The sequence below is a fragment of the Eucyclogobius newberryi genome, unplaced genomic scaffold (genome assembly GCF_026437365.1).
Source record: "Eucyclogobius newberryi isolate DKJ021-1_F unplaced genomic scaffold, fEucNew1.0.hap1 SCAF_22, whole genome shotgun sequence".
In the NCBI taxonomy this organism is placed as follows: Eukaryota; Metazoa; Chordata; class Actinopteri; order Gobiiformes; family Gobiidae; genus Eucyclogobius; species Eucyclogobius newberryi.
This window is the reverse complement of record NW_027315857.1, coordinates 28,687,092-28,710,264: the sequence shown is the minus strand read 5'-3', so window position 1 is coordinate 28,710,264 and position 23,173 is coordinate 28,687,092. Positions and strand designations below refer to the sequence as shown.

Sequence of the window (23,173 nt, the reverse complement as noted above, 5' to 3'; positions counted from 1 at the left end):
GCACATTTTGCTTGAGACCTGTTCTAGACCTGTTTTAGACCAGTTTCTGACCAGTTCTAGACCTGTTTGAGACCATAATCTGGTTCTGTTTCAGGGTTTGCCATCGGGATGCCGGTCTGTGAGTTCGAGATGTTGAAGGACGCTGAGGTGCAGGAGTTCAGGAGATCCATCCTGAGTGTGTGCAGAGAAGCTGTGGAGGAGCGAGAGGCGGGAGGAGCTCATTCTCAAGCTCTGTATGTTTATCCTCCCAATGTGGAGACGAGCGCCGAGCTGCCGCTGCACCTGTACCACCGACTAGACCAGGGTAAGACCGGGTTTAGACCTGCTGTAGACCTGTACCACCGACTAGACCAGGGTAAGACCGGGTTTAGACCTGCTGTAGACCTGTACCACCGACTAGACCAGGGTAAGACCTGGTTTAGACCTGCTTTAGACCTGTACCACCGACTAGACCAGGGTAAGACCGGGTTTAGACCTGCTGTAGACCTGTACCACTGACTAGACCAAGGTAAGATCGGGTTTAGACCTGCTGTAGACCTGTACCACTGACTAGACCAGGGTAAGACCTGGTTTAGACCTCCTGTAGTCCTGTACCACCGACTAGACCAGGGTAAGACCGGGTTTAGACCTCCTGTAGACCTGTACCACCGACTAGACCAGGGTAAGACCTGGTTTAGACCTGCTTTAGACCTGTACCACCAACTAGACCAGGGTAAGACCGGGTTTAGACCTCCTGTAGACCTTTACCACCGACTAGACCAGGTTAAGACCGGGTTTAGACCTCCTGTAGACCTGTACCACCGACTAGACCAGGGTAAGACCTGGTTTAGACCTGCTTTAGACCTGTACCACCGACTAGACCAGGGTAAGACCTGGTTTAGACCTCCTGTAGACCTGTACCACCGACTAGACCAGAGTAAGACCGGGTTTAGACCTGCTGTAGACCTGTACCACCGACTAGACCACGGTAAGACCTGGTTTAGACCTGCTTTAGACCTGTACCACCGACTAGACCAGGGTAAGACCGGGTTTAGACCTGCAGTAGACCTGTACCACTGACTAGACCAAGGTAAGATCGGGTTTAGACCTGCTGTAGACCTGTACCACCGACTAGACCAGGGTAAGACCTGGTTTAGACCTGCTTTAGACCTGTACCACCGACTAGACCAGGGTAAGACCGGGTTTAGACCTGCTGTAGACCTGTACCACTGACTAGACCAAGGTAAGATCGGGTTTAGACCTGCTGTAGACCTGTACCACCGACTAGACCAGGGTAAGACCGGGTTTAGACATGCTGTAGACCTGTACCACCGACTAGACCAGGGTAAGACCGGGTTTAGACCTGCTGTAGACCTGTACCACTGACTAGACCAAGATAAGACCGGGTTTAGACCTGCTGTAGACCTGTACCACCGACTAGACCAGGTTAAGATCGGGTTTAGACCTGCTGTAGACCTGTACCACCGACTAGACCAGGGTAGGACTGGGTTTAGACCTGCTGTAGACCTGTACCACTGACTAAACCAGAGTAAGACCGGGTTTAGACCTGATGTAGACCTGTACCACCGACTAGCCCAGGGTAAGACCGGGTTTAGACCTGCTGTAGACAGACCTGTACCACCGACTAGACCAGGGTAAGACCGGGTTTAGACCTCCTGTAGACCTGTACCACCAACTAGACCAGGGTAAGACCGGGTTTAGACCTGCTGTAGACCTGTACCACCGACTAGACCAGGGTAAGACCGGGTTTAGACCTGCTGTAGACCTGTACCACCGACTAAACCAGAGTAAGACCGGGTTTAGACCTGATGTAGACCTGTACCACCGACTAGACCAGGGTAAGACCGGGTTTAGACCTGCTGTAGACAGACCTGTACCACCAACTAGACTAGGGTAAGACCGGGTTTAGACTTCCTGTAGACCTGTACCACCGACTAGACCAGGGTAAGACCGGGTTTAGACCTGCTGTAGACCTGTACCACCGACTAGACCAGGGTAAGACCGGGTTTAGACCTCCTGTAGACCTGTACCACCGACTAGACCAGGGTAAGACCGGGTTTAGACCTCCTGTAGACCTGTACCACCGACTAGACCAGGGTAAGACCGGGTTTAGACCTCCTGTAGACCTTTACCACCGACTAGACCAGGTTAAGACCGGGTTTAGACCTGCTGTAGACCTGTACCACCGACTAGACCAGGGTAAGACCGGGTTTAGACCTGCTGTAGACCTGTACCACCGACTAGACCAGGGTAAGACCGGGTTTAGACCTGCTGTCGACCTGTACCACTGACTAGACCAGGGTAAGACCGGGTTTAGACCTCCTGTAGACCTGTACCACCGACTAGACCAGGGTAAGACCGGGTTTAGACCTCCTGTAGACCTGTACCACCGACTAGACCAGGGTAAGACCTGGTTTAGACCTCCTGTAGACCTGTACCACCGACTAGACCAGAGTAAGACCGGGTTTAGACCTGCTGTAGACCTGTACCACCGACTAGACCACGGTAAGACCTGGTTTAGACCTGCTTTAGACCTGTACCACCGACTAGACCAGGGTAAGACCGGGTTTAGACCTGCAGTAGACCTGTACCACTGACTAGACCAAGGTAAGATCGGGTTTAGACCTGCTGTAGACCTGTACCACCGACTAGACCAGGGTAAGACCTGGTTTAGACCTGCTTTAGACCTGTACCACCGACTAGACCAGGGTAAGACCGGGTTTAGACCTGCTGTAGACCTGTACCACTGACTAGACCAAGGTAAGATCGGGTTTAGACCTGCTGTAGACCTGTACCACCGACTAGACCAGGGTAAGACCGGGTTTAGACATGCTGTAGACCTGTACCACCGACTAGACCAGGGTAAGACCGGGTTTAGACCTGCTGTAGACCTGTACCACTGACTAGACCAAGATAAGACCGGGTTTAGACCTGCTGTAGACCTGTACCACCGACTAGACCAGGTTAAGATCGGGTTTAGACCTGCTGTAGACCTGTACCACCGACTAGACCAGGGTAGGACTGGGTTTAGACCTGCTGTAGACCTGTACCACTGACTAAACCAGAGTAAGACCGGGTTTAGACCTGATGTAGACCTGTACCACCGACTAGCCCAGGGTAAGACCGGGTTTAGACCTGCTGTAGACAGACCTGTACCACCGACTAGACCAGGGTAAGACCGGGTTTAGACCTCCTGTAGACCTGTACCACCGACTAGACCAGGGTAAGACCGGGTTTAGACCTGCTGTAGACCTGTACCACCGACTAGACCAGGGTAAGACCGGGTTTAGACCTGCTGTAGACCTGTACCACCGACTAAACCAGAGTAAGACCGGGTTTAGACCTGATGTAGACCTGTACCACCGACTAGACCAGGGTAAGACTGGGTTTAGACCTGCTGTAGACAGACCTGTACCACCAACTAGACTAGGGTAAGACCGGGTTTAGACTTCCTGTAGACCTGTACCACCGACTAGACCAGGGTAAGACCGGGTTTAGACCTGCTGTAGACCTGTACCACCGACTAGACCAGGGTAAGACCGGGTTTAGACCTCCTGTAGACCTGTACCACCGACTAGACCAGGGTAAGACCGGGTTTAGACCTCCTGTAGACCTGTACCACCGACTAGACCAGGGTAAGACCGGGTTTAGACCTGCTGTAGACCTGTACCACCGACTAGACCAGGGTAAGACCGGGTTTAGACCTGCTGTAGACCTGTACCACCGACTAAACCAGAGTAAGACCGGGTTTAGACCTGATGTAGACCTGTACCACCGACTAGACCAGGGTAAGACTGGGTTTAGACCTGCTGTAGACAGACCTGTACCACCAACTAGACTAGGGTAAGACCGGGTTTAGACTTCCTGTAGACCTGTACCACCGACTAGACCAGGGTAAGACCGGGTTTAGACCTGCTGTAGACCTGTACCACCGACTAGACCAGGGTAAGACCGGGTTTAGACCTCCTGTAGACCTGTACCACCGACTAGACCAGGGTAAGACCGGGTTTAGACCTCCTGTAGACCTGTACCACCGACTAGACCAGGGTAAGACCGGGTTTAGACCTCCTGTAGACCTGTACCACCGACTAGACCAGGGTAAGACTGGGTTTAGACCTGCTGTCGACCTGTACCACTGACTAGACCACGGTAAGACCGGGTTTAGACCTCCTGTAGACCTGTACCACCGACTAGACCAGGGTAAGACCGGGTTTAGACCTGCTGTAGACCTGTACCACCGACTAGACCAGGGTAAGACCGGGTTTAGACCTGCTGTAGACAGACCTGTACCACCAACTAGACCAGGGTAAGACCCGGTTTAGACCTGCTGTAGACCTGTACCACCGACTAGACCAGGGTAAGACCGGGTTTAGACCTCCTGTAGACCTGTACCACCGACTAGACCAGGGTAAGACCGGGTTTAGACCTGCAGTAGACCTGTACCACTGACTAGACCAAGGTAAGATCGGGTTTAGACCTGCTGTAGACCTGTACCACCGACTAGACCAGGGTAAGACCTGGTTTAGACCTGCTTTAGACCTGTACCACCGACTAGACCAGGGTAAGACCGGGTTTAGACCTGCTGTAGACCTGTACCACTGACTAGACCAAGGTAAGATCGGGTTTAGACCTGCTGTAGACCTGTACCACCGACTAGACCAGGGTAAGACCGGGTTTAGACATGCTGTAGACCTGTACCACCGACTAGACCAGGGTAAGACCGGGTTTAGACCTGCTGTAGACCTGTACCACTGACTAGACCAAGATAAGACCGGGTTTAGACCTGCTGTAGACCTGTACCACCGACTAGACCAGGTTAAGATCGGGTTTAGACCTGCTGTAGACCTGTACCACCGACTAGACCAGGGTAGGACTGGGTTTAGACCTGCTGTAGACCTGTACCACCGACTAGACCAGAGTAAGACCGGGTTTAGACCTGATGTAGACCTGTACCACCGACTAGACCAGGGTAAGACCGGGTTTAGACCTGCTGTAGACAGACCTGTACCACCGACTAGACCAGGGTAAGACCGGGTTTAGACCTCCTGTAGACCTGTACCACCGACTAGACCAGGGTAAGACCGGGTTTAGACCTGCTGTAGACCTGTACCACCGACTAGACCAGGGTAAGACCGGGTTTAGACCTGCTGTAGACCTGTACCACCGACTAAACCAGAGTAAGACCGGGTTTAGACCTGATGTAGACCTGTACCACCGACTAGACCAGGGTAAGACCGGGTTTAGACCTGCTGTAGACAGACCTGTACCACCAACTAGACTAGGGTAAGACCGGGTTTAGACTTCCTGTAGACCTGTACCACCGACTAGACCAGGGTAAGACCGGGTTTAGACCTGCTGTAGACCTGTACCACCGACTAGACCAGGGTAAGACCGGGTTTAGACCTCCTGTAGACCTGTACCACCGACTAGACCAGGGTAAGACCGGGTTTAGACCTCCTGTAGACCTGTACCACCGACTAGACCAGGGTAAGACCGGGTTTAGACCTCCTGTAGACCTTTACCACCGACTAGACCAGGTTAAGACCGGGTTTAGACCTGCTGTAGACCTGTACCACCGACTAGACCAGGGTAAGACCGGGTTTAGACCTGCTGTAGACCTGTACCACCGACTAGACCAGGGTAAGACTGGGTTTAGACCTGCTGTCGACCTGTACCACTGACTAGACCAGGGTAAGACCGGGTTTAGACCTCCTGTAGACCTGTACCACCGACTAGACCAGGGTAAGACCGGGTTTAGACCTGCTGTAGACCTGTACCACCGACTAGACCAGGGTAAGACCGGGTTTAGACCTGCTGTAGACAGACCTGTACCACCAACTAGACCAGGGTAAGACCCGGTTTAGACCTGCTGTAGACCTGTACCACCGACTAGACCAGGGTAAGACCGGGTTTAGACCTCCTGTAGACCTGTACCACCGACTAGACCAGGGTAAGACCGGGTTTAGACCTCCTGTAGACCTGTACCACCGACTAGACCAGGGTAAGACCGGGTTTAGACCTGCTGTAGACAGACCTGTACCACCAACTAGACCAGGGTAAGACCCGGTTTAGACCTGCTGTAGACCTGTACCACCGACTAGACCAGGGTAAGACCGGGTTTAGACCTCCTGTAGACCTGTACCACCGACTAGACCAGGGTAAGACCGGGTTAGTAGGAGTCCCACTTGGTCCTTTGTCCCTTAAATGTGATCTTTTCCATTGATTGTGTCCAAAAGTCATGGACTTTTTAACAGAAGTCTCAGGATGCACCATCTCACCTCCTCTACACTTCTTTTCAACACCAGGGGCCCCCAAGGGTGCGTGCTGGGCCCCCTGCTCTTTACACACATGACTGCCTTGTTTCTTCATCCTCTAATCTCCACCACAGAGCTCGGACTAATGAACAAAAACAATGAGGCAGATTAAAGGAACTATGCAGCTGATGCTCTAAACTAAAGTCTATTATAACCTTAAACAGGCCGCAGTGACAGGTCTGATCCACCAGGGGCAGCAGTGACAGGGGCAGCAGTGACAGGGGCAGCAGTGACAGGGGCAGCAGTGACAGGTCTGATCCACCAGGGGGAGCCACTCAGATTCTCTCTGTGTTTCAGGTCGTCTGATCGTGACCATCTGGGTCATCGTGTCTCCGTCCAACTCCAAACAGAAATATACTCTGAAGGTGAGTCTACTAACCCTGTCTCCTGTGTCCTAGCTCCTAAACCCATATCCTAGCTCCTAACTCTGCGTCCTAGCTCCTAACTCTGCATGTCCAGGCTCATAACCATATGTCCTCGCTCTAACCCTGTGTCCTAGCTACTTAAACTGTGTCCTAGCTCCTAACCCTGTGTCCTAGCTCCTAACCCTGTTTCCTAGCTCCTAACCCTGTGTCCTAGCTCCTAACCCTGTGTCCTAGCTCCTAACCCTGTGTTACTTCCAGTTGACTCGACTGTCCATGAATCTAATTCCGCCTTAACTTTATGTTTATGGAATGTTTTGGTTAAAAGAATCAGAATTCTAAACATCGTTTTAACCATAAACTCCATAAACTCCATAAACAGCTGGAGGAAGATTCAGTCGAGTCACTGGAAGTAACAGAGCACAGCACAGGAAGGTGAGTCACAGCAGCCTTTTATTTTGAAGGTGAGTCACAGCAGCTTTTTATTTTGAAGGTGAGTCACAGCGGCTTTTTATTTTGAAGGTGAGTCACAGCAGCCTTTTATTTTGAATGTGAGTCACAGCGGCCTTTTATTTTGAAGGTAAGTCACAGCAGTCTTTTATATTGAAAGTGAGTCACAGCAGTCTTTTATATTGAAAGTGAGTCACAGCAGTCTTTTATTTTGAAGGTGAGTCACAGCGGCCTTTTATTTTGAAGGTGAGTCACAGCGGCCTTTTATTTTGAAGGTGAGTCACAGCAGCTTTTTATTTTGAAGGTGAGTCATAGCGGCCTTTTATTTTGAAGGTGAGTCACAGCGGCTTTTTATTTTGAAGGTGAGTCACAGCAGCCTTTTATTTTGAATGTGAGTCACAGCGGCCTTTTATTTTGAAGGTAAGTCACAGCAGTCTTTTATATTGAAAGTGAGTCACAGCAGTCTTTTATATTGAAAGTGAGTCACAGCAGTCTTTTATTTTGAAGGTGAGTCACAGCGGCCTTTTATTTTGAAGGTGAGTCACAGCGGCCTTTTATTTTGAAGGTGAGTCACAGCAGCTTTTTATTTTGAAGGTGAGTCATAGCGGCCTTTTATTTTGAAGGTGAGTCACAGCGGCCTTTTATTTTGAAGGTGAGTCACAGCGGACTTTTATTTTGAAGGTGAGTCACAGCGGCCTTTTATTTTGAAGGTAAGTCACAGCAGTCTTTTATATTGAAAGTGAGTCACAGCAGTCTTTTATATTGAAAGTGAGTCACAGCGGCTTTTTATTTTGAAGGTGAGTCACAGCGGCCTTTTATTTTGAAGGTGAGTCACAGCGGCCTTTTATTTTGAAGGTGAGTCACAGCGGCTTTTTATTTTGAAGGCGAGTCACAGCGGCCTTTTATTTTGAAGGTGAGTCACAGCGGCCTTTTATTTTGAAGGTGAGTCACAGCGGCCTTTTATTTTGAAGGTAAGTCACAGCAGTCTTTTATATTGAAAGTGAGTCACAGCAGTCTTTTATTTTGAAGGTGAGTCATAGCGGCCTTTTATTTTGAAGGTGAGTCACAGTGGCCTTTTGTTTTGAAAGTGAGTCACAGCAGTCTTTTATTTTGAAGGTAAGTCACAGCAGTCTTTTATATTGAAAGTGAGTCACAGCAGTCTTTTATATTGAAAGTGAGTCACAGAAGTCTTTTATTTTGAAGGTGAGTCACAGCGGCCTTTTATTTTGAAGGTGAGTCACAGTGGCCTTTTATTTTGAAGGTAAGTCACAGCATTCTTTTATATTGAAAGTGAGTCACAGCAGTCTTTTATTTTGAAGGTGAGTCATAGCGGCCTTTTATTTTGAAGGTGAGTCACAGTGGCCTTTTGTTTTGAAAGTGAGTCACAGCAGTCTTTTATTTTGAAGGTGAGTCACAGCAGTCTTTTATATTGAAAGTGAGTCACAGCAGTCTTTTATATTGAAAGTGAGTCACAGAAGTCTTTTATTTTGAAGGTGAGTCACAGCGTTCTTTTATTTTGAAGGTGAGTCACAGCGGCCTTTTATTTTGAAGGTGAGTCACAGCGGCTTTTTATTTTGAAGGTGAGTCACAGCGGCCTTTTATTTTGAAGGTGAGTCAAAGCGGCCTTTTATTTTGAAGGTAAGTCACAGCAGTCTTTTATATTGAAAGTGAGTCACAGCAGTCTTTTATATTGAAAGTGAGTCACAGCAGTCTTTTATTTTGAAGGTGAGTCACAGCGGTCTTTTATTTTGAAGGTGATTCACAGCTGCCTTTTATTTTGAAGGTGAGTCACAGCGGCCTTTTATTTTGAAGGTGAGTCACAGCAGTCTTTTATTTTGAAGGTGAGTCACAGCGGTCTTTTATTTTGAAGGTGAGTCACAGCGGCCTTTTATTTTGAAGGTGAGTCACAGCGGGTTTTTATTTTGAAGGTGAGTCACAGCGGCCTTTTATTTTGAAGGTGAGTCAAAGCGGCCTTTTATTTTGAAGGTAAGTCACAGCAGTCTTTTATATTGAAAGTGAGTCACAGCAGTCTTTTATTTTGAAGGTGAGTCACAGCGGTCTTTTATTTTGAAGGTGAGTCACAGCGGCCTTTTATTTTGAAGGTGAGTCACAGCGGCTTTTTATTTTGAAGGCGAGTCACAGCAGTCTTCCGGAGCAGCTCATCGCTGAGTCCATCAGGAAGAAGAGTCGCTCGATGCACCTGTCGCCTCAACAACTGCATCTGTGTGTGCAGGAGTACCAGGGCCAGTATATCCTCAAGGTACTACTACTACTACTACTACTGCAAATACTACTACAAATACTACTACTACTACTACTACTATTACTACTACTACTACTACTACTACTACTACTGCAAATACTACTACTACTACTACTACTGCAAATACTACTACTACTACTACGACTGCAAATACTACCACTACTACAACAGCCGGACAGTCCTCTCCAGTACTCTCGGCGCTGTAACGACCATGTGTCCTCAGGTCTGTGGCTGTGATGAGTATCTGCTGGAGAATTACCCGCTCAGTCAGTACAAGGTACAAACCCAAACAAAACATAACAATTTTAATACATAAGTTCTAAATCCTTCTGAATGATACTTTTTAATCCTGAGGTCGATATGAGCGAGTCACAAAAAGACCTTTAGTAATTCCGAGAGTGTGTGTGTGTGCGCTAAAGCTAGTGTAAACAGGAACAGTTTTGCCTCATTTCTTTGACTTCTCTGCATGTGAGGGGCGTGGCTAAAGCCTCTACGCCGCGTTTGAACCTCTCTTTATGTCACGCAAATGCTAATGCTAATGCTAATGCTAATGCTAATGCTAATGCTAATGTTGGACGCATTATGACCTGGAAATATCAGATTGTGGCTCTTGACAAAGCGAGTGCCGTGCGGCCATAAACAGGAAACAGCTGTTGCTAACGTGCTCTGCTAGTTTAAGAGTCATTATTATAACATCTGTCTTCTCTCAGTACATTCGCTCGTGTCTCTCTGTGGGACGTCTGCCTCACCTGATGCTCGTGTCCAAAGACTCGCTCTACTCTCAGCTGCCGTCCTCAGGCTTCGTCACGCCGTCCTACAGGTACCTGACCAGCAGGGGGCAGGGTTCTGTTTCATAATCCAAGCCCCGCCCATTGTAATGTGTGTGTTTCAGCCGCAGGACGCCTCAGCCATCGCCCTGTCCGTCTGGTTCTGGTCCTGACTCCATCCGCTCTCTCTGGGACTTCAACACTCTGCTCAGGATCCGCCTCCTCTGTGCCACTTACGTCAACGTCAACATCCGGGACATCGACAAGGTACAAGGACTCGCACGTGTGTAACCGTGGGAGACGACAAGGTACAAGGACTCGTACGTGCGTAACCGCGGGAGACGACAAGGTACAAGGACTCGTACGTGCGTAACCGCGGGAGACGACAAGGTACAAGGACTCGTACGTGCGTAACCGTGGGAGACGACAAGGTACAAGGACTCGTACGTGCGTAACCGTGGGAGACGACAAGGTACAAGGACTCGTACGTGCGTAACCGCGGGAGACGACAAGGTACAAGGACTCGTACGTGCGTAACCGTGGGAGACGACAAGGTACAAGGACTCGTACGCGCGTAACCGTGGGAGACGACAAGGTACAAGGACTCGTACGTGCGTAACCGTGGGAGACGACAAGGTACAAGGACTCGTACGTGCGTAACCGCGGGAGACGACAAAGTACAAGGACTCGTACGTGCGTAACCGTGGGAGACGACACGGTACAAGGACTCGTACGTGCGTAACCGCGGGAGACGACAAGGTACAAGGACTCGTACGTGTGTAACCGTGGGAAACGACAAGGTACAAGGACTCGTACATGCGTAACCGTGGGAGACGACAAGGTACAAGGACTCGTACGTGCGTAACCGTGGGAGACGACAAGGTACAAGGACTCGTACGTGCGTAACCGCGGGAGACGACAAGGTACAAGGACTCGTACGTGCGTAACCGCGGGAGACGACAAGGTACAAGGACTCGTACGTGCGTAACCGCGGGAGACGACAAGGTACAAGGACTCGTACGTGCGTAACCGTGGGAGACGACAAGGTACAAGGACTCGTACGTGCGTAACCGCGGGAGACGACAAGGTACAAGGACTCGTACGTGCGTAACCGTGGGAGACGACAAGGTACAAGGACTCGTACGCGCGTAACCGTGGGAGACGACAAGGTACAAGGACTCGTACGTGCGTAACCGTGGGAGACGACAAGGTACAAGGACTCGTACGTGCGTAACCGCGGGAGACGACAAAGTACAAGGACTCGTACGTGCGTAACCGTGGGAGACGACACGGTACAAGGACTCGTACGTGCGTAACCGCGGGAGACGACAAGGTACAAGGACTCGTACGTGCGTAACCGTGGGAGACGACAAGGTACAAGGACTCGTACGTGCGTAACCGTGGGAGACGACAAGGTACAAGGACTCGTACGTGCGTAACCGTGGGAGACGACAAGGTACAAGGACTCGTACGTGCGTAACCGCGGGAGACGACAAAGTACAAGGACTCGTACGTGCGTAACCGTGGGAGACGACACGGTACAAGGACTCGTACGTGTGTAACCGTGGGAGACGACAAGGTACAAGGACTCGTACGTGCGTAACCGTGGGAGACGACAAGGTACAAGGACTCGTACGTGCGTAACCGTGGGAGACGACACGGTACAAGGACTCGTACGTGTGTAACCGTGGGAGACGACAAGGTACAAGGACTCGTACGTGCGTAACCGTGGGAGACGACAAGGTACAAGGACTCGTACGTGCGTAACCGTGGGAGACGACAAGGTACAAGGACTCGTACGTGCGTAACCGCGGGAGACGACAAGGTACAAGGACTCGTACGTGCGTAACCGTGGGAGACGACAAGGTACAAGGACTCGTACGTGCGTAACCGTGGGAGACGACACGGTACAAGGACTCGTACGTGTGTAACCGTGGGAGACGACAAGGTACAAGGACTCGTACGTGCGTAACCGTGGGAGACGACAAGGTACAAGGACTCGCAAGTGCGTAACCGTGGGAGACGACACGGTACAAGGACTCGTACGTGTGTAACCGCGGGAGACGACACGGTACAAGGACTCGTACGTGCGTAACCGTGGGAGACGACAAGGTACAAGGACTCGTACGTGCGTAACCGCGGGAGACGACAAGGTACAAGGACTCGTACGTGCGTAACCGTGGGAGACGACAAGGTACAAGGACTCGTACGTGCGTAACCGTGGGAGACGACAAGGTACAAGGACTCGTACGTGCGTAACCGTGGGAGACGACAAGGTACAAGGACTCGTACGTGCGTAACCGTGGGAGACGACAAGGTACAAGGACTCGTACGTGCGTAACCGTGGGAGACGACACGGTACAAGGACTCGTACGTGCGTAACCGTGGGAGACGACAAGGTACAAGGACTCGTACGTGCGTAACCGTGGGAGACGACACGGTACAAGGACTCGTACGTGCGTAACCGCGGGAGACGACAAGGTACAAGGACTCGTACGTGCGTAACCGTGGGAGACGACAAGGTACAAGGACTCGTACGTGCGTAACCGTGGGAGACGACAAGGTACAAGGACTCGTACGTGCGTAACCGTGGGAGAAGACAAGGTACAAGGACTCGTACGTGCGTAACCGTGGGAGACGACAAGGTACAAGGACTCGTAAGTGCGTAACCGTGGGAGACGACAAGGTACAAGGACTCGTACGTGCGTAACCGTGGGAGACGACACGGTACAAGGACTCGTACGTGCGTAACCGCGGGAGACGACAAGGTACAAGGACTCGCACGTGCGTAACCGTGGGAGAAGACAAGGTACAAGGACTCGTACGTGCGTAACCGTGGGAGACGACAAGGTACAAGGACTCGTAAGTGCGTAACCGTGGGAGAAGACAAGGTACAAGGACTCGTACGTGCGTAACCGTGGGAGACGACAAGGTACAAGGACTCGCACGTGCGTAACCGTGGGAGACGACAAGGTACAAGGACTCGTACGTGCGTAACCGTGGGAGACGACAAGGTACAAGGACTCGTACGTGCGTAACCGTGGGAGACGACAAGGTACAAGGACTCGTACGTGCGTAACCGTGGGAGAAGACAAGGTACAAGGACTCGTACGTGCGTAACCGTGGGAGACGACAAGGTACAAGGACTCGTAAGTGCGTAACCGTGGGAGACGACAAGGTACAAGGACTCGTACGTGCGTAACCGTGGGAGACGACAAGGTACAAGGACTCGTACGTGCGTAACCGCGGGAGACGACAAGGTACAAGGACTCGCACGTGCGTAACCGTGGGAGACGACAAGGTACAAGGACTCGTACGTGCGTAACCGCGGGAGACGACAAGGTACAAGGACTCGTACGTGCGTAACCGCGGGAGACGACAAGGTACAAGGACTCGTACGTGCGTAACCGTGGGAGACGACAAGGTACAAGGACTCGTACGTGCGTAACCGTGGGAGAAGACAAGGTACAAGGACTCGTACGTGCGTAACCGTGGGAGACGACAAGGTACAAGGACTCGCACGTGCGTAACCGTGGGAGACGACAAGGTACAAGGACTCGTACGTGCGTAACCGTGGGAGACGACAAGGTACAAGGACTCGTACGTGCGTAACCGTGGGAGACGACAAGGTACAAGGACTCGTACGTGCGTAACCGTGGGAGAAGACAAGGTACAAGGACTCGTACGTTCGTAACCGTGGGAGACGACAAGGTACAAGGACTCGTAAGTGCGTAACCGTGGGAGAAGACAAGGTACAAGGACTCGTACGTGCGTAACCGCGGGAGACGACAAGGTACAAGGACTCGTACGTGCGTAACCGCGGGAGACGACAAGGTACAAGGACTCGTACGTGCGTAACCGTGGGAGACGACAAGGTACAAGGACTCGTACGTGCGTAACCGTGGGAGACGACAAGGTACAAGGACTCGTACGTGCGTAACCGTGGGAGACGACACGGTACAAGGACTCGTACGTGCGTAACCGTGGGAGACGACAAGGTACAAGGACTCGTACGTGCGTAACCGCGGGAGACGACAAGGTACAAGGACTCGTACGTGCGTAACCGCGGGAGACGACAAGGTACAAGGACTCGTACGTGCGTAACCGCGGGAGACGACAAGGTACAAGGACTCGTACGTGCGTAACCGTGGGAGACGACACGGTACAAGGACTCGTACGTGCGTAACCGTGGGAGACGACAAGGTACAAGGACTCGTACGTGCGTAACCGCGGGAGACGACAAGGTACAAGGACTCGTACGTGCGTAACCGTGGGAGACGACACGGTACAAGGACTCGTAAGTGCGTAACCTTGGGAGACGACAAGGTACAAGGACTCGTACGTGCGTAACCGTGGGAGACGACAAGGTACAAGGACTCGTACGTGCGTAACCGTGGGAGACGACACGGTACAAGGACTCGTAAGTGCGTAACCTTGGGAGACGACAAGGTACAAGGACTCGTACGTGCGTAACCGTGGGAGACGACACGGTACAAGGACTCGTACGTGCGTAACCGTGGGAGACGACACGGTACAAGGACTCGTACGTGCGTAACCGCGGGAGACGACAAGGTACAAGGACTCGTACGTATGTAACCGTGGGAGAAGACAAGGTACAAGGACTCGTACGTGCGTAACCGTGGGAGACGACAAGGTACAAGGACTCGTACGTGCGTAACCGCGGGAGACGACACGGTACAAGGACTCGTACGTGCGTAACCGTGGGAGACGACACGATACAAGGACTCGTACGTGCGTAACCGTGGGAGACGACAAGGTACAAGGACTCGTACGTGCGTAACCGTGGGAGACGACACGGTACAAGGACTCGTACGTGCGTAACCGTGGGAGACGACACGGTACAAGGACTCGTACGTGTGTAACCGTGGGAGACGACAAGGTACAAGGACTCGTACGTGCGTAACCGTGGGAGACGACACGATACAAGGACTCGTACGTGCGTAACCGTGGGAGACGACAAGTTACAAGGACTCGTACGTGCGTAACCGTGGGAGACGACAAGTTACAAGGACTCGTACGTGCGTAACCGTGGGAGACGAGAAGGTACAAGGACTCGTACGTGCGTAACCGTGGGAGACGACAAGGTACAAGGACTCGTACGTGCGTAACCGTGGGAGACGACAAGGTACAAGGACTCGTACGTGCGTAACCGTGGGAGAAGACAAGGTACAAGGACTCGTACGTGCGTAACCGTGGGAGACGACAAGGTACAAGGACTCGCACGTGCGTAACCGTGGGAGACGACAAGGTACAAGGACTCGTACGTGCGTAACCGTGGGAGACGACAAGGTACAAGGACTCGTACGTGCGTAACCGTGGGAGACGACAAGGTACAAGGACTCGTAAGTGCGTAACCGTGGGAGATTTACTGCTTTAAAACACCGAAACGTAAATCCACATATGTTTGTTTTTGTCAGTATCTCTTCAGTTTTGAATCATCTGTCTTAAAGTCCTTTCACTGACGACAATCACGTCTTTGGAGTTTAATAATGGCACCACTCTCTGAGGCTGAAGCATAAACCTGACCTCTGACCTCTGACCTCTGACCTCTGACCTCTGACCTCTGACACTTTTTTCATGTTAATAGAACCAGTGATTACAGAGATCTGAACCATAAATTTGACACTTTGGACTTTTGAAACGGTGTCACTGTTGCCGTAGTGACTGTTTTTTCTCTGTTGCCGTAGTGACTGTTGTGTCTCTGTTGCCGTAGTGACCGTTGTGTCTGTTGCCGTAGTGGCTGTTGTGTCTCTTTTGCCGTAGTGACCGTTGTGTCTGTTGCCGTAGTGACTGTTGTGTCTCTGTTGGCGTAGTGACTGTTGTGTCTCTGTTGCCGTAGTGACTGTTGTGTCTCTGTTGCCGTAGTGACTGTTGTGTCTGTTGCCGTAGTGACTGTTGTGTCTCTGTTGCCGTAGTGACTGTTGTGTCTCTGTTGCCTTAGTGACTGTTGTGTCTGTTGCCGTAGTGACTGTTGTGTCTCTGTTGCCGTAGTGGCTGTGATGTCTCTGTTGCCGTAGTGGCTGTTGTGTTTCTGTTGCCGTAGTGACTGTTGTGTCTCTGTTGCCGTAGTGACTGTTGTGTCTGTTGCCGTAGTGACTGTTGTGTCTCTGTTGCCGTAGTGACTGTTGTGTCTGTTGCCGTAGTGACTGTTGTGTCTCTGTTGCCGTAGTGACTGTTGTGTCTGTTGCCGTAGTGACTGTTGTGTCTGTTGTGTCTGTTGCCGTAGTGACTGTTGTGTCTCTGTTGCCGTAGTGGCGGTTGTGTCTCTGTTGTCATAGTGACTGTTGTGTTTCTGTTGCCGTAGTGACTGTTGTGTCTCTGTTGCCGTAGTGGCTGTTGTGTCTCTGTTGCCGTAGTGACTGTTGTGTCTCTGTTGCCGTAGTGACTGTTGTGTCTCTGTTGCCGTAGTGACTGTTGTGTCTCTGTTGCCGTAGTGACTGTTGTGTCTCTGTTGCCGCAGTAACTGTTGTGTCTCTGGTTTCAGATCTACGTCAGGACGGGAATTTATCATGGAGGAGAACCTCTGTGTGACAACGTGAACACCCAGAGAGTGCCCTGCTCCAACCCCAGGTACCACACTAGCACCAGAGAGTACCTACTCCAACCCCAGGTACCACACTAGCACCAGAGAGTACCTGCTCCAACCCCAGGTACCACACTAACACCAGAGAGTACCTACTCCAACCCCAGGTACCACACTAACACCAGAGAGTACCTGCTCCAACCCCAGGTAACACACTAACACCAGAGAGTACCTGCTCCAACCCCAGGTACCACACTAGCACCAGAGAGTACCTGCTCCAACCCCAGGTACCACACTAGAACCAGAGAGTACCTGCTCCAACCCCAGGTACTACACTAGCACCAGAGAGTACCTGTTCCAACCCCAGGTACCACACTAACACCAGAGAGTACCTGCTCCAACCCCAGGTACCACACTAGCACCAGAGAGTACCTGCTCCAACCCCAGGTACCACACTAACATCAGAGAGTACCTGTTCCAACCCCAGGTACCAGACTAGCACCAGAGAGTACCTGCTCCAACCGCAGGTACCACACTAGCACCAGAGAGTACCTGCTCCAACCCCAGGTACCACACTAGCACCAGAGAGTACCTGCTCCAACCCCAGGTACCACACTAGCACCAGAGAGTACCTGCTCCAACCCCAGGTACCACACTAACACCAGAGAGTACCTGCTCCAACCCCAGGTACCACACTAGCACCAGAGAGTACCTGCTCCAACCCCAGGTACCACACTAGCACCAGAGAGTACCTGCTCCAACCCCAGGTACCACACTAGCACCAGAGAGTACCTACTCCAACCCCAGGTACCACACTAACACCAGAGAGTACCTGCTCCAACCCCAGGTACCACAGTAAAACCAGGGAGTACCTACTCCAACCCCAGGTACCACACTAGCACCAGAGAGTACCTGCTCCAACCCCAGGTACCACACTTACACCCGAGAGTACCTACTCCAACCCCAGGTACCACACTAACACCAGAGAGTACCTGCTCCAACCCCAGGTACCACAGTAAAACCAGGGAGTACCTACTCCAACCCCAGGTACCACACTAGCACCAGAGAGTACCTGCTCCAACCTCAGGTACCACACTAGCACCAGAGAGTACCTGCTCCAACCCCAGGTACCACACTAGCACCAGAGAGTACCTACTCCAATCCCAGGTACCACACTAGCACCAGAGAGTACCTGCTCCAACCCCAGGTACCACACTAACACCAGAGAGTACCTGCTCCAACCCCAGGTACCACACTAGCACCAGAGAGTACCTACTCCAACCCCAGGTACCACACTAGCACCAGAGAGTACCTGCTCCAACCCCAGGTACCACACTAACACCAGAGAGTACCTACTCCAACCCCAGGTACCACACTAGCACCAGAGAGTACCTGCTCCAACCTCAGGTACCACACTAACACCCGAGAGTACCTACTCCAACCCCAGGTACCACACTAACACCAGAGAGTACCTGCTCCAACCCCAGGTACCACACTAACACCAGAGAGTACCTGCTCCAACCCCAGGTACCACAGTAAAACCAGGGAGTACCTACTCCAACCCCAGGTACCACACTAGCACCAGAGAGTACCTGCTCCAACCTCAGGTACCACACTAGCACCAGAGAGTACCTGCTCCAACCCCAGGTACCACACTAGCACCAGAGAGTACCTACTCCAATCCCAGGTACCACACTAGCACCAGAGAGTACCTGCTCCAACCCCAGGTACCACACTAACACCAGAGAGTACCTGCTCCAACCCCAGGTACCACACTAGCACCAGAGAGTACCTACTCCAACCCCAGGTACCACACTAGCACCAGAGAGTACCTGCTCCAACCCCAGGTACCACACTAACACCAGAGAGTACCTACTCCAACCCCAGGTACCACACTAGCACCAGAGAGTACCTGCTCCAACCCCAGGTACCACACTAACACCAGAGAGTACCTGCTCCAACCCCAGGTACCACACTAACACCAGAGAGTACCTGCTCCAACCCCAGGTACCACACTAGCACCAGAGAGTACCTGCTCCAACCCCAGGTACCACACTAACACCAGAGAGTACTTGCTCCAACCCCAGGTACCACACTAGCACCAGAGAGTACCTGCTCCAACCCCAGGTTCAGGTCTCAAACCTGTTTTTTCTCCTCTCTTGTCTCCTTGTTTCCTCAGTTGTTCCCTTGTGTCCTCAGGTGGAACGAGTGGTTGACCTATGACCTTTCCCTATGTGACCTCCCTCGCTCGGCCCGACTCTGTCTCTCCATCTGCTCCGTCAAAGGAAGGAAAGGAGCCAAGGAGGTAGGAACCTTAATTAGACCTGTTCTAGTCTTGATTTAGTCCTAGTTTAGCCTCGTTTTAGACCATGTTTAGTCCTGGTTCTGACCCCGGTTCTGACCCTGGTTCCTGGTTCTCTCTCCACAGGAACACTGTCCTCTGGCCTGGGGAAACGTGAATCTCTTTGACTTTAAGGACGTTCTGGTTTGTGGGAAACTGGCTCTGAGTCTGTGGCCGGTTCCACACGGACTCGAGGATCTGCTGAACCCCATCGGAACCGCCACCTCCAACCCAAACAAGGTCAGATGCCCTCCCCTCACTGTGCCAGGTGCCCTCCCCTCACTGTGCCAGGTGCCCTCCCCTCACTGTGCCAGGTGCCCTCCCCTCTCTGTGCCAGGTGCCCTCCCCTCTCTGTGCCAGGTGCCCTCCCCTCACTGTGCCAGGTGCCCTCCCCTCACTGTGCCAGGTGCCCTCCCCTCTCTGTGCCAGGTGCCCTCCCCTCACTGTGCCAGGTGCCCTCCCCTCACTGTGCCAGGTGCCCTCCCCTGGTCTTGACCCTGGTCTTGACCCTGGTCTTCACCCTGGTCTTCACCCTGGTCTTGACCCTGGTCTTGACCCTGGTCTTGACCCTGGTCTTCACCCTGGTCTTGACCCTGGTCTTGACCCTGGTCTTGAACCTGGTCTTGAACCTGGTCTTGAACCTGGTCTTTACCCTGGTCTTTACCCTGGTCTTGATCCTGGTCTTGACACTGGTCTTGACCCTGGTCTTGACCCTGGTCTTGACCCTGGTCTTGAACCTGGTCTTGAACCTGGTCTTGAACCTGGTCTTTACCCTGGTCTTTACCCTGGTCTTGATCCTGGTCTTGACACTGGTCTTGACCCTGGTCTTGACCCTGGTCTTGAACCTGGTCTTGAACCTGGTCTTTACCCTGGTCTTGACCCTGGTCTTTACTCTGGTCTTGAACCTGGTCTTGACCCTGGTCTTTACTCTGGTCTTTACCCTGGTCTTTACCCTGGTCTTGACCCTGGTCTTGACCCTGGTCTTGACCCTGGTCTTTACCCTGGTCTTGACCCTGGTCTTTACCCTGGTCTTGACCCTGGTCTTGAACCTGGTCTTGACCCTGGTCTTGACACTGGTCTTGACCCTGGTCTTGACCCTGGTCTTTACCCTGGTCTTGACCCTGGTCTTGACCCTGGTCTTGACCCTGGTCTTTACCCTGGTCTTGACCCTGGTCTTTACCCTGGTCTTGACCCTGGTCTTGACCCTGGTCTTGACCCTGGTCTTGACCCTGGTCTTTACCCTGGTCTTGACCCTGGTCTTTACCCTGGTCTTGACCCTGGTCTTTACCCTGGTCTTTACCCTGGTCTTGACCCTGGTCTTTACCCTGGTCTTGACCCTGGTCTTGACACTGGTCTTGACCCTGGTCTTTACCCTGGTCTTTACCCTGGTCTTGACCCTGGTCTTGACCCTGGTCTTGACCCTGGTCTTGACCCCGGTCTTGACCCTGGTCTTGACCCTGGTCCTTACCCTGGTCTTGACCCTGGTCTTGACACTGGTCTTGACCCTGGTCTTTACCCTGGTCTTGACCCTGGTCTTTACCCTGGTCTTGACCCTGGTCTTTACCCTGGTCTTGACCCTGGTCTTTACCCTGGTCTTGACCCTGGTCTTGACCCTGGTCTTTACCCTGGTCTTGACCCTGGTCTTGACCCTGGTCTTTACCCTGGTCTTTACCCTGGTCTTGACAATGGTCTTGACACTGGTCTTGACCCTGGTCTTTACCCTGGTCTGTACCCTGGTCTTGACCCTGGTCTTTACCCTGGTCTTGACCCTGGTCTTGACACTGGTCTTGACCCTGGTCTTTACCCTGGTCTGTACCCTGGTCTTGACCCTGGTCTTTACCCTGGTCTTGACCCTGGTCTTGACCCTGGTCTTGACAATGGTCTTGACCCTGGTCTTTACCCTGGTCTTTACCCTGGTCTTTACCCTGGTCTTGACAATGGTCTTGACCCTGGTCTTGACACTGGTCTTTACCCTGGTCTGTACCCTGGTCTTGACCCTGGTCTTTACCCTGGTCTTGACCCTGGTCTTGACACTGGTCTTTACCCTGGTCTTGACCCTGGTCTTGACCCTGGTCTTGACCCTGGTCTTGACACTGGTCTTTACCCTGGTCTTGACCCTGGTCTTTACCCTGGTCTTGACCCTGGTCTTGACCCTGGTCTTTACCCTGGTCTTGACCCTGGTCTTGACCCTGGTCTTTACCCTGGTCTTTACCCTGGTCTTTACCCTGGTCTTGACCCTGGTCTTTACCCTGGTCTTGACCCTGGTCTTGACACTGGTCTTGACCCTGGTCTTTACCCTGGTCTTTACCCTGGTCTTGACCCTGGTCTTGACTCTGGTCTTGACCCTGGTCTTGACCCTGGTCTTTACCCTGGTCTTGACCCTGGTCTTGACACTGGTCTTGACCCTGGTCTTGACCCTGGTCTTTACCCTGGTCTTTACCCTGGTCTTGACCCTGGTCTTGACTCTGGTCTTGACCCTGGTCTTGACACTGGTCTTGACCCTGGTCTTTACCCTGGTCTTTACCCTGGTCTTGACCCTGGTCTTGACTCTGGTCTTGACCCTGGTCTTGACCCTGGTCTTTACCCTGGTCTTTACCCTGGTCTTTACCCTGGTCTGTACCCTGCAGGAATCCCCTTGTCTGGAGCTGGAGTTTTCCTGGTTTAATCAAACTGTGGTTTTTCCGGACGAGACTCAGATCGAAGACCACGCCCACTGGAGCATCAGCCGCGAGCTCGGATACTCCCCAGGACTGGTGAGTACCTAAACCAGGTCTGAGCCAGGACTAGAAAAGGTCTAAAACAGGTCTACACTAGTTCTAACCCAGCATGACTTCTGATTGGCTGTGTTCAGAGAGGCGTGGCCTGTGAGGGCCTATCAGAAGCAGAGGTGGAGCAGCTGAAGGTTCTTGGTTCTCGAGATCCTCTGTACGAGCTGTCGGAGCAGGACAAGGACTTTCTCTGGAGACACAGGTGAGACTCACCTGACACTAAGACACGCCTTCTAACATACAGAGCCACGCCCCCTGACAGCGACATACACACGCCCCCACACTGGGCCACGCCCTGTTACACTGAGACACACCCCCTGTTTAACACCTGAGCAAGTTTTCCCTTAAAAGTACCTCTGAAAATGTGTTTATGATTGTAGTGTTGTTTTTATGGCTGTAGTGTTGTTTTTATGATTGTAGTGTTGTTTTTATGGCTGTAGTGCTGTTTTTATGATTGTAGTGTTGTTTTTATGGCTGTAGTGCTGTTTTTATGATTGTAGTGTTGTTTTTATGGCTGTAGTGCTGTTTTTATGATTGTAGTGTTGTTTTTATGGCTGTAGTGCTTTTTTATGATTGTAGTAATGTTTTATGGCTGTAGTGTTGTTTTTATGATTGTAGTGTTGTTTTTATGGCTGTAGTGCTGTTTTTATGATTGTAGTGTTGTTTTTATGGCTGTAGTGCTGTTTTTATGATTGTAGTAATGTTTTTATGGCTGTAGTGTTGTTTTATGATTGTAGTGTTGTTTTATGGCTGTAGTGTTGTTTTTATGATTGTAGTAATGTTTTTATGGCTGTAGTGTGTTACGGCAGTTTCCTGTAAACAATGATCAAGTAAAGAGTAACCAGGCAATAACTTGAAGCAGAAACAGAGTCTCTCGGTCTCTCTCAAAAGGTGGAAGTTTATTCACGTGCACAGTGGATAAACACCCTCACTTTCCCTAAGACAAGTTCGTTCTGTCCCTACCTCACTTTACAAGTTACAAAGTACACCTTTTATAGGTGGTAACAAACATGACATAATCACAACCCAAATCAGCTCAAAAAGAGATAGACCAGACTATCACGTCTGTGACGGTTCCATCTCTTCAGAGGTTTAATCAAAGACCATTTCCACACTGAATCCGGTCCTGACGCATTAATTGATGATTAAGAGGCGCCGGACAGAAGATATTCAGTATAATCAGGACCTCATATTCTTATCCCATCTGCACAGGAGAACAACAAAGATATTAATTCCGTGACATGTCATGGCCTAAAACAACATTAGAATGACATGACATGACCCATTTTCTGCCATTACAAGTGTTGTTCTTATGATTGTAGTGTTGTTTTTATGGCTGTAGTGTTGTTTTTACGATTGTAGTG

General features: G+C 51.5%; 1 protein-coding gene across 1 annotated transcript in view; it reads left to right on the top strand.

Moving 5' to 3' along the window:
* Positions 1 to 23,173, top strand: part of LOC140371586 (phosphatidylinositol 4,5-bisphosphate 3-kinase catalytic subunit alpha isoform-like) — a 63,211-nt gene that overhangs the window by 14,861 nt on the left and 25,177 nt on the right. The window contains exons 5-15 of the mRNA XM_072458751.1: positions 95 to 304; positions 6,612 to 6,679; positions 9,258 to 9,386; positions 9,613 to 9,666; positions 10,100 to 10,209; positions 10,282 to 10,423; positions 16,662 to 16,747; positions 18,900 to 19,005; positions 19,129 to 19,281; positions 21,669 to 21,794; positions 21,893 to 22,011. Coding sequence (XP_072314852.1) covers positions 95 to 304; positions 6,612 to 6,679; positions 9,258 to 9,386; positions 9,613 to 9,666; positions 10,100 to 10,209; positions 10,282 to 10,423; positions 16,662 to 16,747; positions 18,900 to 19,005; positions 19,129 to 19,281; positions 21,669 to 21,794; positions 21,893 to 22,011 — 1,303 coding nt within the window. The remainder of the gene's footprint in view (positions 1 to 94; positions 305 to 6,611; positions 6,680 to 9,257; positions 9,387 to 9,612; positions 9,667 to 10,099; positions 10,210 to 10,281; positions 10,424 to 16,661; positions 16,748 to 18,899; positions 19,006 to 19,128; positions 19,282 to 21,668; positions 21,795 to 21,892; positions 22,012 to 23,173) is intronic.